The 13,939-nt window shown below is 42.0% G+C and overlaps 1 protein-coding gene across 1 annotated transcript; it reads left to right on the top strand.

The window, feature by feature from the left end:
- Nucleotides 1-251: 251 nt before the first annotated feature.
- On the top strand, nucleotides 252-12,630 carry snx3 (sorting nexin 3). Its single transcript, XM_079290400.1, has 4 exons — nucleotides 252-436; nucleotides 8,993-9,088; nucleotides 9,365-9,489; nucleotides 11,799-12,630. The coding sequence occupies exons 1-4, from the start codon at nucleotides 275-277 to the stop codon at nucleotides 11,902-11,904; spliced, it is 489 nt and encodes a 162-aa protein (XP_079146526.1). The 5' UTR covers nucleotides 252-274; the 3' UTR covers nucleotides 11,905-12,630.
- The last annotated feature ends 1,309 nt before the right edge of the window (nucleotides 12,631-13,939 follow it).

The following is a 13,939-nucleotide window of genomic DNA, read 5'->3' as shown; positions in this document are numbered from 1 at the left end:
CGGAAGTCTCCTCATTTGCTTTCAACGTCAAAGTTACTCTTATACATTTTAGATATGTTAACGTTTTAATCGCGTTGGAAACGATATATATAATATTGTATATCTGTATATACAGACACTTGTATGGTATTATGCGCTTTACCGTCTTTATTTCTTATTACGCGGAAATAACATCCACCAAATGTTTTATTTTGAAGTTCACCAACAGGATGTAACTATTTGTATTCTGCCTAACTTAGCTGACTATTCCAGCTGATCGAAGGACAGGGGAGAAATGGCTGATACCATAGCTGACACAAGACGGCTCTTCTCTAAGCCTCAGAACTTAAATGATGCTTATGGACCCCCAAGTAACTTTCTCGAGATTGATGTGAGCAACCCTGATACCACCGGGGTCGGCAGGACCAGATACACCACGTATGAAATCAGACTGAAGGTGAGCCTGCAGTAACAAGTGCTAATGACGTTAGCCGTAAGATAGCTACCTGAGCTACCTGACGTTTTTCCTGCAGTCAAAAAAAGTAATGACTTATTGACATCAGGTTCACTGCTGTCAAAAAGACGTGCGTGTAACAACGATGTCGATATTTAAATGTGTGAATGATTATCTGCGAAAAGTGAGCGTTTAGTGCGAAACGAGTTAGCCAACATTAGCAAGCGGGCTAGTAGCTCGTTAAGCTAGCTAGCACTGGTTAGCTCGCTGACATTAACGAGTTAACGTTAGTTACTGATGTTAGCGATGGGTCGAAGTTAGTTGACTAAACGTTTTAGGTAATCGAGAGATTTAGACAACAATGGTAACAAGTACAAATAATTAACTATAGTTTTATTTACTGGTAACAGACATGTTGTAATTGCTCTGCTGATGAAGGGAATTTGTTTACATTAGCCTCAAGTGTTTCTCCACAGTGCAACTGCTTTACCAATTGACACAAGTCACATGTCTTCAAATAAAAGTTATATAACCCATGCAGCAAGCTGAATAAACGATGATGACTCCTCCTAAAAGTTGACGCCTTCCCGACCAGTTCAGAGTTGAACTACAGCCACACCCCGTTTTCTGACTGCAAGGAAAAGATAACAAAATTGTTACACTTATTGACCAAACCTAAAAGTCCTGTATGACTAAATGCCCTTCTTGCTCCTTCCATATACTGATGTTATTTTATAGGAGATGTTGGTATAGGGTTAAGAATGATTTAGCTTGTCCTGACTTTACTGGTTATTCATCAAAAGTCGTCCAAAGTAGCGGCCCAAAGGGGAACATAACTTAGCAAGTCAGCTTTTCTGGAACTATAGGCAGGATGCCTATAGTCCCCCCCCCCCCATTTCCTTCCTCCTACTCTTCTGAAGAACTTGTAGTGGAGAACAAATGTTTTTCCTCTTAGCTCTTACCATTCATCGTTGAACTCAAAATACTTAAATGTCTACGAGGAACTAAATTTGGGCAGTGAAAACGTTTACAATATACATAGAAACAAGAAAAAGAATACTACCAAATCCACATATAAACGGCTAAGGATAAAAACATGGAGTACAAGCTGGGGGAAGTAATAATGTAACAGTGTTACAGTGCAGTAGCATTACTGCTGGTGTCAGCATGTACCTTCCTGTAAAGAAGCATGTGGGTCTAAATGCTTGTGTATGCGTTAGACTATTGGCTCACACTGTCCAGAAGTTTGGCATTGTTGAGCAATCGGGGAGGAGAATAACAGTTAGACAATCTTAGCTATTGCACAACACAGATCCGGTGTATTTTTTGGTGGTTTCATCTAGGGCTGGGCGATATGGCCTAAAAAAAAAATCTCCGATTTTTTTACAAAAAATCCGATTCACGATTTAAATCGATTTTTTTCCCCCAAAATTTTTTGCAGATGACAGAAGCTGTTGAAAACAATTTTTTCTTTTATTTTGTGATGATTTTCCCAAGTAGGTTGATAAAAATAAAGTGCAAACAAAACCTGAACATTGTAGAAAGGTGCCTGTAGTATACAAAAAGTATTTGGTCACTCTTTTGTTTGCCTGAATCATTTAAATATAAAATTAAATTAAACATAACATTAAATGGCATTAAATAGTAGCCTTCCATTGTAAACAACTGTGCAAATGTAACTTTTTACAGTAAGCTTTTCTAACTGAATACACTGATACAAACACAGCATGAAATAAAATGTATATGACCCTTTAACATTCACATTTTCAAAAGTGCAACATCTGATCTAACATCAACATAACATATTTTGCACATAACCAACAGTATTAAACAGTAGTGCATGTTTTTTCTAAATATTTTTTGCCAGGAAGACAAGCCTGTCTACTACCTCTGGCTTCAGGCATGCACGGTGGCATGTAACAATGCCCCCCCCACACACTGAAAAGCCTCTCAGAGGGGGCACTTGTAGCTGGCACAGAGAGGTATTTCTTTGCTAAAGTACTTAGCCTTGGAAAGTTAAGTTGGTGACGCTTCCACCAGTCAAGTGGATCGGTGTCTGGGTCAACCTGCTGGACCACAGGTCAGTTGTTGCGGAGTAGAATGACATCCCCTCCAGCTCCGCAGAGATCCTTTGGCGTGTACTATTGTACAGCCGAGGCAAGGCAACGTCAGAAAAATGTTTACGGCTTGGTAGCACGTACCTGGGGTCCAAAGCTTTGAGACGGTGAATAAACCCCGGCTTTTCCACGGTGTATATGGGCACCATATCTTTTGCGATATACATCGCGACTGCATCCGTGATGGCTTTCCACCGGGCACTCTTCTTCTCATGCGGAGTACAGTTGGTGAATGTCTCCAAAATGCTGGGTTGTTGTTGTGAGGTGGCGGCCAGCAGCTTCACTGCTGGCCGCCATTGTTTTAGTTTGTAAACAATGCGCGCGCACTCTACTACGGGAACCCAACGGGGGGGAGGGGTGGGGGCGATTTTCTCGATTTTCAATAAAACACATCGCCTTAAAGCACACATTCGAATTAATCGATTAAATCGATTTATCGCCCAGCCCTAGTTTCATCATGTGTCAATGATCATACTAAATAATTCATCAAAAAAAAACATATCACACAGTCTTTATCAGCTGATAGGAGTTGTTTCAGTTGTACTCGAAATCTAGATTTCCAAACGAAACTCTCATCAAGACATCCTGTGTATCGGACAATAGAAAGTTTGAACTTCTACAGTTCAATGACAACAAAGCAAATTCAATGTGGGAATGAAGACTGTCACATGGTTGAAAGCTCCAGAGCAAAGCAACTTTGAGGATCTTGGACTGAGAGGTTTTTTCACCTGCTCTTTCCAAGGCCAAGAACGATTTATCAAGCTTAAATTAGGTATTGTTTCAGTGCTCAGTTATGATATGATCAGCTGTAAGAGTCTTTATCCAATAGGTTGCCAACACAAACATACGAGGAAGTGGTATGATTACCTTTTATAATGGCACCATTTTCAGGACTAGACCAAAAAAAGACATTTGCACATTTCATTTTCCATCATGTCTGTCACCAAATATAATGTTGCATAAATTAAGCCGTTCCAGGACTCTACTGTGTGCACTTTTAATGTGCAGGCTGTATTGAGAGTCTGAAATTGTCAGGCAGTCACTAATCACATCTGATTGCCCAATCTCTTATCTTTAAGTTGTCATTTCAGTTGACTGACACCCCTGTAGTTAGTGGCCTGGAGTATTTAGATCGGTGAGCGGCTCTAAAGTATTTATAGTTTCGCTTTACCTTAAAGAAACGGGTTGAGGGAAGAGAAGCCGTCTCCAGGCATTAGCGTTGAATATAAGGCTACTGTACTTGATTAGCGTGTAATAATTAGCATATGCGTGTAATTACCATTATTGTGCACCTCATAGCCTTGTGTGACCCTGCTTTGCATAAGACCACAGAAGAAGCGGCACATCCCTCACTTCTCAACAAACGTGGTGTCAACTTTGCTCTGCATCTCTCCTTCTCCTTCTCCTTTCTTCAGCTTTCTTTAGAAGCGTTTTACTCCATCGCCAGCACGCTAAGAGTGTTAGCCACAATGCCTCGGCTTGGAATGCATAGACCATGCTTTGCTGTTTTCTTATAATATTTAGAAACTTTAATTCTATCACGGCATTATGCTCGACAGTCTCTGTTTATAACTCGTTCCCTTGTCTCTTGTTCCCACTGCTGTCCTGCTATCCACCTCAAGATCGAGAGAGCCCTTGTGGCCGCACTGAGAGAGTCTCTCTCTAATCCCCTCATTGAGAGAAGAGAAGAATGAAACAGGCCAGGGTGTGGGGGAGCTGGAGTTTATTCCCCATCCTTACCCCCCCCCCCCCGCCCCCACCCATGGGAGGGCAGAAAGCCACCCCCTCACCAGCCTTCATCCCATTGCCCACTTATCCCGTTTCACTCCCAGCTGTGTGCAGTCACTTGCCTCGTTCATAATGTGTTACTGAAGCCCCCTTTGATAACTATATGTGGTTGAATGTATAGTGGAGACACCACAACAGAGGCTTATTACCTGCTATGAAATTATAAAGTTTAGTTTGACTATATTTAATTCCAATGTCAGCTTATGCATTTGGCTCGTGACTCATTGGCAGCGTTTGAATGTTCATCAAGTTAGTGGTGAAACAAACCGTCTAAAGGTTGGGTTATCGTGTGAGAAGTTAACTGTGAGGCAGGTTACACCGTCACCTGTTGACATCCAGGCCTGCATCTGGTGTTTAAAATCAATGGGATTAATCCACTTAGTTCAGTCGGGTTTTTAAAGAAGTGGAAGCTAAGTTCGACGTGAAAGGAGGCGGATATCTCCTTTTGCCTGAGCAGACTTGTAATGTCCAGAGTCGTGCGGAAACAATGGATTTTTGTTCTCACCTAAATCCCTTCGTTTTAAGCGTCGTTTCTTAAATGGTTTATAGACCACAGGAAGCCGGCATCTTTGGTGTTCTTTATTTTCTGCCGTTGCACATGTGTCATGTTTCTAATAGTTATTCTGCAGAGTCCTATCATATCACTTCAATGTATTTTTTTGGTGGTTTCAGGTTTGAGAGGACCCCCTGAAGCAGCATACTGTATTTGTTTGGACCCTCAACAAACTGTGTGTGAGTGAGAGAGAGGAGGGGTTGTTGGGTATTATCAAAATGTCTTGTCTTTAGTTGGTTCCCATCTCATCCAGAGAGCACATTCAGGGGAGCAAACTTTGGGATCTCACTTTGTTTATGGATTGGAGTACATAAAAGGCCTCTTATAGCTCTGTCGCTCACTCGGTCTCCTACCCCTCCTCTTCTCTTCTCCCTCTCTCTTTCTTTCTCTTTTCCATTTGGGCTATGGGGCGGGCGCCTTTGGTCATTAATAAAATGGGGAGAGATGGGGTGTGTGTGTGTGTGTGTTTCGGGGGGGGGGGGCTTGTCAGGCACAGTCAAGTGTAATCCAAAGTCTACAGCATCCTCTTCGACAACTATTTTAATGGAAATGGGGAACATATTGGATCAAGGCTACCATATCCTACTTGAAATGACAGTATCAAAAGTGGGAGTTGATACTATGGCAACAAAGCAGCTTTTTGCCAGCTCGGCGAGTCGGAGAGAGAGGGTAGGCTGTCAGGCCGCAGGAGCCGGCGAGCGAGTGAACGAGTGAGAGGGTATATGGAAAGGCGAGAGCAAAAGACCAAGCCCCAGTGCTTTTGTTCCCGGTCTCCCCCCCCCCCCCCCCCCCCCCCCCTGCCCCCATTTTGAAATATGATGCAATGAAACGGTATTATGTTGCCATTTTTTTTTAATGCTATTCTTCTGAAAAGGAGTATATGGGAGGGGTAAGAAGAGGGCATGGGGGAGGTTTAGGATGCGCACACTCAAACTTGACTCGATCCATCCTGCTAAAAGCTAATGCATGGTGGCCTTGAACTGTTCTCTCAGGAGATGAGTGATCTTTGTCCCATCTCTCCCTCTCTCTCTGTCTTGCTGTTTTTTAAGGGTCTCTTTTCAGCCCAGTTTCAATGAGCCGACGGTATTGTATCCCACACATTATGAATCACATGCTCTTCCTATGGCGCGTAGATCGTACACTCCTAATGGAAAGTGAAGCGAGAAGGTTTACTTTGAAGGAGGTACATCTAGCTTTATGGTCCTTTTTTCTACAAAAAAAAATAATACAGCATCCTTTTAAACCTGCTTTTAACATGACCATTAATTACTTGTTTGGGTGTTGCATTTTCGTCTCTTCGGCTAACTTCATGTCTTTCACTGTCCTGTCCTTCCTCTTATGTTTTAGTCTCTCCTGTAGAACGTGAAATAGCCGAAGTGTGCCTTTTTAGACAATTAATGTAATGCTAACACCTGGCTGGATGTGGGCTGGTCCCACCTCCCAATCACTGCAGGGGCCAGTAAATTGAGACACCCGGGCCCTCGCCTTTAACCAGCCGTGAAGAGAAGAAACCCGCCATGGAAACCTTACCGTTGACTCGTAGAGCTCTCACGCACCGCCTCTTTCAGTGTCTGTGTGAGAGAGAGTGAGTGAGACCTCTCATTTTTCAGTTCTGTCATTTTCGTTCCTCCCCTTGTGCCGCAAGGCCAATCTCTTAATCACCGGGTTTGAGAGGGCGAGGGGATTGAAAGGCCAGGTGACTTTCTTTCCTTACACTCTCACTGCTAGCTTCATTGTGTGGACGAGAGTAGGCCGGGTTTGACTGTGTGCATAAACGCGGCTTGAATGCCATAGCTATTATATTTACATTGTTAACTGTGTGACTCGTCAAACCTCATACTTAACACCTGTGCGTGCGTTCATGTACGTTCAGTGTGTGCGTGCGCGTGGTTGAGTGTTTTCTGTGTGCACATGATGGGATTAGAGTCACGGCGGTGGCAGATTACCTGTAACTGTGATCTGTTGTGGTGGGGGATTAACTTTGCGGCGCTCCATGCTGTGAGGTAACATGACGCAGCGGGGACAGGCGAGAGAGAGGAGAGTGGAGTTAATGCCAGAGCACTGGGGGGATAAAGCTAAAATAATCCACTTCTCCTGTGACCTGAGAAGGAGTGAGGGGCTCACTGACGGCTTCACCTGGGGAGAACCTGAAACAAGTGGGAAAGGGAAGTTTCCAGCACTGGTAGAGTCGCATGAAAACACAGTTCACAAAAACATACCAGATACAAAGTAATTAGTTTGAGTAGGAAAATAGCTTTGAGGCTAGTGGTGGTGGTGGTTAGAAACAAAGCTTGTGTCATGGGGTCAGGGTGAAACAGCTTTTGTGTTGCAGTAAGCGCTGAAGTTAGGGCCTCATTAACTAAAGAGTTTGTAAAGCAGATTTTGAAATCAGGTGGTGTCACATACACGGGTAACGTAATGATTAGCTTTCAAAACACACAAAGCACAAGAAAAGTGAATAACTGTGAAACACAGGAGATGTAAAGGGACAGGGTAACAAACTACACTTCATATTCACTCTCGCACCTCTTTCTCTGTCACAGACAGATTCAATCTCATAGAAACACGATGTTTAAAAAGAAACATCTAAACACTTACAGAGATACCCTCATTGACAAAATGGAGTGGAAAAAATAATAGAAACAACGCAAATTAAGAGCCCCACAAACTACGTCCTCCAAATGAGATGTGTGTATATATATATGTGTGTATGTATGTGTGTGTATATATGTATATATGTGTATGTGTGTATATATGTGTGTGTGTGTGTGTGACTGTTGCACTGCATTAGTTTTAGCGAGGTGTTTATAATAGACCTGAGTGTATACTGTGACATAAACCAGGGTTCTCTTTCAATGATTTAAGATTTGTTTTACAGTCAAACAGGAAATGAGTCGGTTGAAAGGCAGCGCTCATTTTCTTTCCTTCCAAATCTGCGTAGGATCCATCATTTTTGAATTTGTGAAGAGAGGACGGAGCAAAGAGGGAATAAAACAAATGCCGGCATTTTCCCCATTGAAACGCCACAAGAGGAGTCTCAAGGGCAGAAAATCTGACTTATTATCGCAGAGCAAGGGAAATAAAGAGGAAAAAGACTGAATGGGAGCGACAATGAGAGTGAAAAGACCACTCCTGCTCTCCCGCCTCCTCAATTAGTCCTGCACAGACCAGATGAAGCTCCTGAACCCCTCTAGTTTCTCTGCTCTTCCTTTATGACCACGTACAGCACCTCCCTCTCCCCATTTTGTTAAGCCATTTACTCAGACTTCCAGTTAACTCTCCATCCCCTCTACTGCACACAGTCAGTCGCCTGCTTATCGATCCGTCTGCAGCTCACACTATATTCATGCTGCACCTACTTGCTCAATTGCTTTGCTCTTGTGATTCCGTCTTCCATGAATTCTGACCTTCTGTGAATGTGGCCTGCCAATGAAATGCTCATTCACCCCCCCCCCCCCCCCCCTTTGTTTGTGCATTGTCATGGCATGGCCATGTGCTGTCGGGACTATTGAAGAGGTTTGACATTGTGCTGTAATGTGCCGTTTGCTCAATGTTCTCTCAGTGTCGAAACATATTGCCCTTCTAATATGAAATTCGCTCTCGAGTGCTTGTCAACAGCAGCTTAGAATTATGCACATCTGCGCTTTGGTGTACAAGAACACACACAGAAATGGCAACAACAACAAAATTGGAGTGCGATAGACCTTGGTGAGCAAAACAAGAGTGAACTTTTCAATTTTTGGTTCAATTTGGATGAGTCTTTTTTTTTTTTTTCTTCAGGTTTGAGAAAGTGGGAACAACTGATTGAATGAAATAACTTGAACAGATAAGCAAACATTATTTTATGTCTCAGGATGAAACGATTAATAGCGAAGCCCTAATAGCTTCATGGTAGTCATACATACACTACGGTAGATTTAGAGTGTACAGACGCTGGCTAAACGCGGGGTCCCAGAAATGAAAACCATCTCGTGTCATTTCTTGAAAATGTATTCTTCCATCTTCAGGCAAAGGGAGAATTTATCCGTAAATCCAGGCAACGCTTAAAGGAGACGGCTATACAGCAATTTGCCAACTTTGTGTGTGCTTGTGTGTCCACAGACCAACCTACCAATCTTCAAGCTGAAGGAGTCGAGTGTACGGAGGCGGTACAGCGACTTTGAGTGGCTCAGAGCAGAGCTGGAGAGGGAAAGCAAGGTGAGCCTTTGAGGTGAACTCGACACACAGGTTCTTGAGTCCTTTGCTTATTAAAGCAGCATTAGACATTGATCACATGTGCAATGTTTTTGTACGTGAGAGGAAGTTGTTCATAGATCTTTGTTTTAAATAAGATCTGAATGTGGTCCGTGTTCTTTGTTTCTTTTTCCTCTAAATGTTGTACTCTGTTAATTGTCAGCACTAATTGATGAATAAGTCGTGTATGCCTGTTTAACTGCTGTTGTGTGATGTTCTGCGGATGCTCTTTTGTCGCAGGTGGTCGTCCCACCTCTCCCAGGAAAAGCTCTTTTCCGGCAGCTTCCGTTTCGAGGGGATGATGGGATATTTGATGACTCTTTCATAGAAGACCGGCGACAGGCTCTGGAGCAGTTTCTCAATAAGTAAGCCTTTCCACGTCTTCCTCCGCTACTTTGCCAATGAGCTTCAAATAATTTATTCCTTAAATTAGTTTTCTTTGTAGCTGCAGTTGTTTGCAGCTCTGGCCTTTAGTGAGCTATTATTTTAACTCTCAAGAACAATAAAACACTTTGTGCAATAAGTGGATTCAACTTTTTCACTTCTCTCCACATTGTTAACAAACTGAACCGGCAGAGACAGACGGGTCTTTTTCCTCACTATCCTCCTTAATTCCCCGGTGTAATTACCTCGCAGAGGACAAGAACAACCAAAGAGGACTCAAGTGTGCACCCCCACAACATAATTTTCCCCACATTTGTTTTATTGTTGATGTGTAATTTATGATAATTGCCGCTCAAATTACAGCGCGTGGTTCCGTTGGATCGTGTGTGTGTGTACCTCTGCTTATTTTTGATCGAGCATGTCCTCATTTTCAGCTGCGGAACAATAAAAGTTACAGTGTGATTGTAATTATTTGCTTTGATTGCAGACTTGGCCATTATCTTTGTTTCATGTGCAAATGCATCAATGTTTCCTTTTGGAATATTAAGTGCTCAAAGACAGTTGAGAGAATTAAAATCCATAAACATGTTTTTTTTTTTTTTTAAAGAACATGAGAATGTGTTGGTAATTAAGACCCCCCCCCCCCCCCCCCCCCCTGCTTCCTATGAATGAAACGCTGCTGTTGATCATATCATTGTTCAGACTTTAATACTGCCCGATGTGTCTGGCAGCATTGTTTAATCTGTGATTGAGAGCATTGTGAAGAGGGAATCTTTAGGAATGGTAAACATGATTGTCGCTGTGAAACAAGTGAGAGGGAGGAGAGGAGATAACATCAGTTTTTGATTAGTCGAACAGAATTCATGCTTCAGGTACAGAGGGAGGGCTTACGTCCCTACTTCAAACAGCAAGCAGTGCCTTGACATTTTAACGTGCTTCAGCTGCACCGTATCCTCAATGTCGACGTCTCCGTTTCCAAAACCCATTAAACAGAGTATGTTGGGGAGCAGGCATGATCTCTCCAGTGATTGCTCCGGTATTGGACCACAGTCAATGCTTCCCCCGCTTAATTTGTCTAAAATATTTCCCGTTGGCGGTTAAGATGGATGCATACGTACAATGTCATCATGTTGATCTGTTCTGAGAAATTTACCGTTTGATAAAATGCGATGTTTTCAGGGTCTCAGGTGCACTGGCTTGTTCTCGTTAAGCTCCTTTTACATCATCTGAAGGGACATTTGGGGAAGCCTAATGTCAAAGTGACTTTAACAGAGGAAGACGCAGTCCCAGTCATCCAGCATCTACTGTATGAGGGCATGAAAAGTGCAGATTAATTTAGGTAAATCATAGGATAATAAAGACTCATTCACCAAAGCCTCAAGATAAACTGACCTTAAGTTGTGTGAAAATCTTTGACACAAGTGAAATGTACAGGCCCTGTACTACTAATCCGTGTGTATGGTCCAAGTTTTCAAGCTGTCAGTGAAACTCTTCATCAGTAACACGGTGACTCAGACCACCATGTAGGCTTTATCACCGTTAACTAGATTTATTAATAGCATATTGATTATTGCAAAGATTGTAAGCTGTAAGCCTGAAGTTTCATTGTAGGCGAGTGGTCAAGATGAATACCACGTACATCCCCTGTCCAGCTAGAGACCTTTATGTCTGTGTCCCAAATCCATTCTAAACACCACCGCTCAGCAGGTTTTGAGTTCTTCATGTCTCGTAGTTCATGTTATTATAGAAACAGTAGAGTGACACCAGGATATAAGAGGAAGGACATGCAGCAAAGGTCCCTTGCCCCAAGGCTACCAATATGCCGCAAACCCTTTATTTTTGAGTGTGACTCTATTCTCCCACAATGCTTTGCACAAAGGAAATGGAGAAAATAAAGATAATAGTTCTCAGATAATAAAAATAACTATTTCAGTTTTGGAGCGACATTAAGTGGCAGTTTAATTTCCTGCTGATGTATTGTATATTGCCAGCATGCTATAAAGAGAAGTATGCAGTACATACTGGTAACACTTACCAAGCTGTTGGTTCCTACCAACAGCCCACACTCCGGTTACGCTGTTGGCTCTATTCAGCACTGTTGCTGCTGTTTACACTGTTGGCCAATATAGACAATAGATGCTGAATCTAGACTCTGATCTTTGAATCCAGCAGTCTAATGCCCCCGTTCTGTCCGTTCATCTCTGTCCAAAGGTACATTCGTGTCACCAAGCCTCGTCTTTGAACTTGTCACTCGCGTTTCAAACCTGCCTTTTGCTCTTCTGTGTTTCAGAGTGGCAGGTCACCCTCTAGCTCAGAACGAACGATGCCTGCACATGTTTCTACAGGACGAGTCCGTGGACAAGAACTACACCCCATCCAAAATCAGACAAGCCTGAAAGAAACAAAGATGGCTCTCCTTGGCATGGTCTGACTCGGCCCTACTCAGTCCAGCGTGGCCCGACAACCCAAAGCTCTCTTCACTGCTCCATGTTTCTCTCAAGACAATAAACATTTCAATGACCCCTCCCCGCGCCCTCAAATACTATTGTTTACTTCCTTTAGTTAAATTAGTGACCTTATTGGTGTTTGTTTTCACTTTCTAATTTGAGTCAAGAATGTTCGACACATAACTGTGGTTGACAGTAATTTATCGTGATTTCTTTTTATCTCTGGAAATGCCACTAACATGGATATATTATGTATTTATCGTTTAGCTATGTCTTGAATATATTCATTTATATAAAAACATTTAATGAGCGTTCTGTGTATGCAAAGCTCTTGAGTCAAACCCACAGAGTTTCCTCTCAGTCATATATATATATATATATATCCATCCAATACTGGCATGTTGCGCACCATAATTATCAACTAAACACACACACGCACATATGTTTGATGGGCCTTTACTCTCAAATCACACTTAGTTGAGCCTCTCAAAAAGGAAGCATGTGTGTATCGACCAGCACCTGCCCAGTTATCACAATGATTTTCTAGTACGAAAGAAGTAATTTACACAGAGGGAACTGCAGTATTTCTACTGGTTATATGCATTTTGAGATTTGTATACTGCTGTGCCATTTTTGTTTATTTTGAAGATTTTCCAATAAAATAGGTGAAATGTCTCCCTGCATAATTGCATTTGTTGATTTGGACTGTTGACCTTTCAAACAAGCTGCCACAACCATTACAGCTAACCCCAAATGTATTATTACATTATTTTGTTAATGTCTACATAATCTGTCATTTTAATCACAAAAAAGGTTTAGGTCGATGACCAGAGTTTATTTAAACTGTCCTGAGTTTACAATAGAGTAGGCTACTTCTAAAGGGGAATCAGTAACCTGTTATAATATAGGTGCTAAACACATGCATGAGTAATCAATGACTCTTAATCATTTAATGCAAGATTTATTATGATCAAGTCAGACTTCACTGATAATAGTGATGTTAAATTCGCTTGTACCCTGAAGGCCTGATTAGCCTCTCTGAAAGCACAGCAGTACTTTATCTGTACTTCATACTTTTGATGACTTTACATCAATGACAACTATTTACACTCTGTAATCACTTAATTTGTGTGCCGCCCTAAAGCTTATAAATGTGACAGAGTCACAATTGAGGCTGATCAAATGCATGGATCTGAAATGCCTTTTTTTGTAACTTGGTTCCAGCTACTTTGGTGGTAGATAAATGTATCAACAAATCTTTTGAAAATATACTTTACATTGATAACACAATGTAGATCTGAGAGGAGCATCACCATTGTTGACCATTGCGTTTCAGCTGGTGGTTTTATATCTCGGTTATTTAAGAGCAGTTTAGTTCAGTGTTTTTTTTTATTCTCTCGGTTTCAACTCTAAGTGGTGTTAACTCCAAATATTTACAACAGAATAAAAACATCACAGGCCACAAAAACATTTCCAAGTGCTGAATATTTTTATCCAGTGTTAGTGCCTAACTTAAAAAATTCGACCTAAAACAGCCTCAAACAGGACACACCAACACGTAAAGGACAGTTACCACTTAAATACAAACACCGTCTTCAGATGAATGTCGTTTTACAGTCGGGAGGCAATGCAAGCAGCATGTCCTTTAAAAGTATTTTCCCCCTAAATCTTCATAGAGTTCTTCTTCTTTGCCCCATGCATTTGGTTTCAGCACCAGATCGAGGGATAGCGATGCACATCCCCCGTTACGCATGCGGTCATCTTTTCTTTTTTGGTTTCCTCCATTGGGATTGATCACAGCAATAAAAGACTGAATTGGTCATCAAGCTCATTGGTCTCACAGACACTTGAAAAACTTCTTAATATATAACATTTCTTTGTCAGACATACTTGTCATACTCTCCAGAGTCTTTCGGCGATATTGAAACACTGTGGGCTGCCTGTGCCCGCACCAGAGACTGCACGTGTTCAGTTTCACACAGGT

The sequence above is a fragment of the Melanostigma gelatinosum genome (genome assembly GCF_949748355.1).
Source record: "Melanostigma gelatinosum genome assembly, chromosome: 19".
Lineage (NCBI taxonomy): Eukaryota > Metazoa > Chordata > Actinopteri > Perciformes > Zoarcidae > Melanostigma > Melanostigma gelatinosum.
The sequence above is the reverse complement of the archived record's forward strand: the minus strand, read 5'-3'. Positions and strand labels throughout refer to the sequence as shown.

Coding starts and splice junctions, on each gene's coding strand:
- snx3 (XM_079290400.1), top strand. CDS start 275: ATGGCTGATACCATAGCTGACACAAGACGGCTCTTCTCTAAGCCTCAG. Junction 437..8,992: donor CGTATGAAATCAGACTGAAG/GTGAGCCTGCAG, acceptor GTGTGTCCACAG/ACCAACCTACCAATCTTCAA. Junction 9,089..9,364: donor AGCTGGAGAGGGAAAGCAAG/GTGAGCCTTTGA, acceptor CTTTTGTCGCAG/GTGGTCGTCCCACCTCTCCC.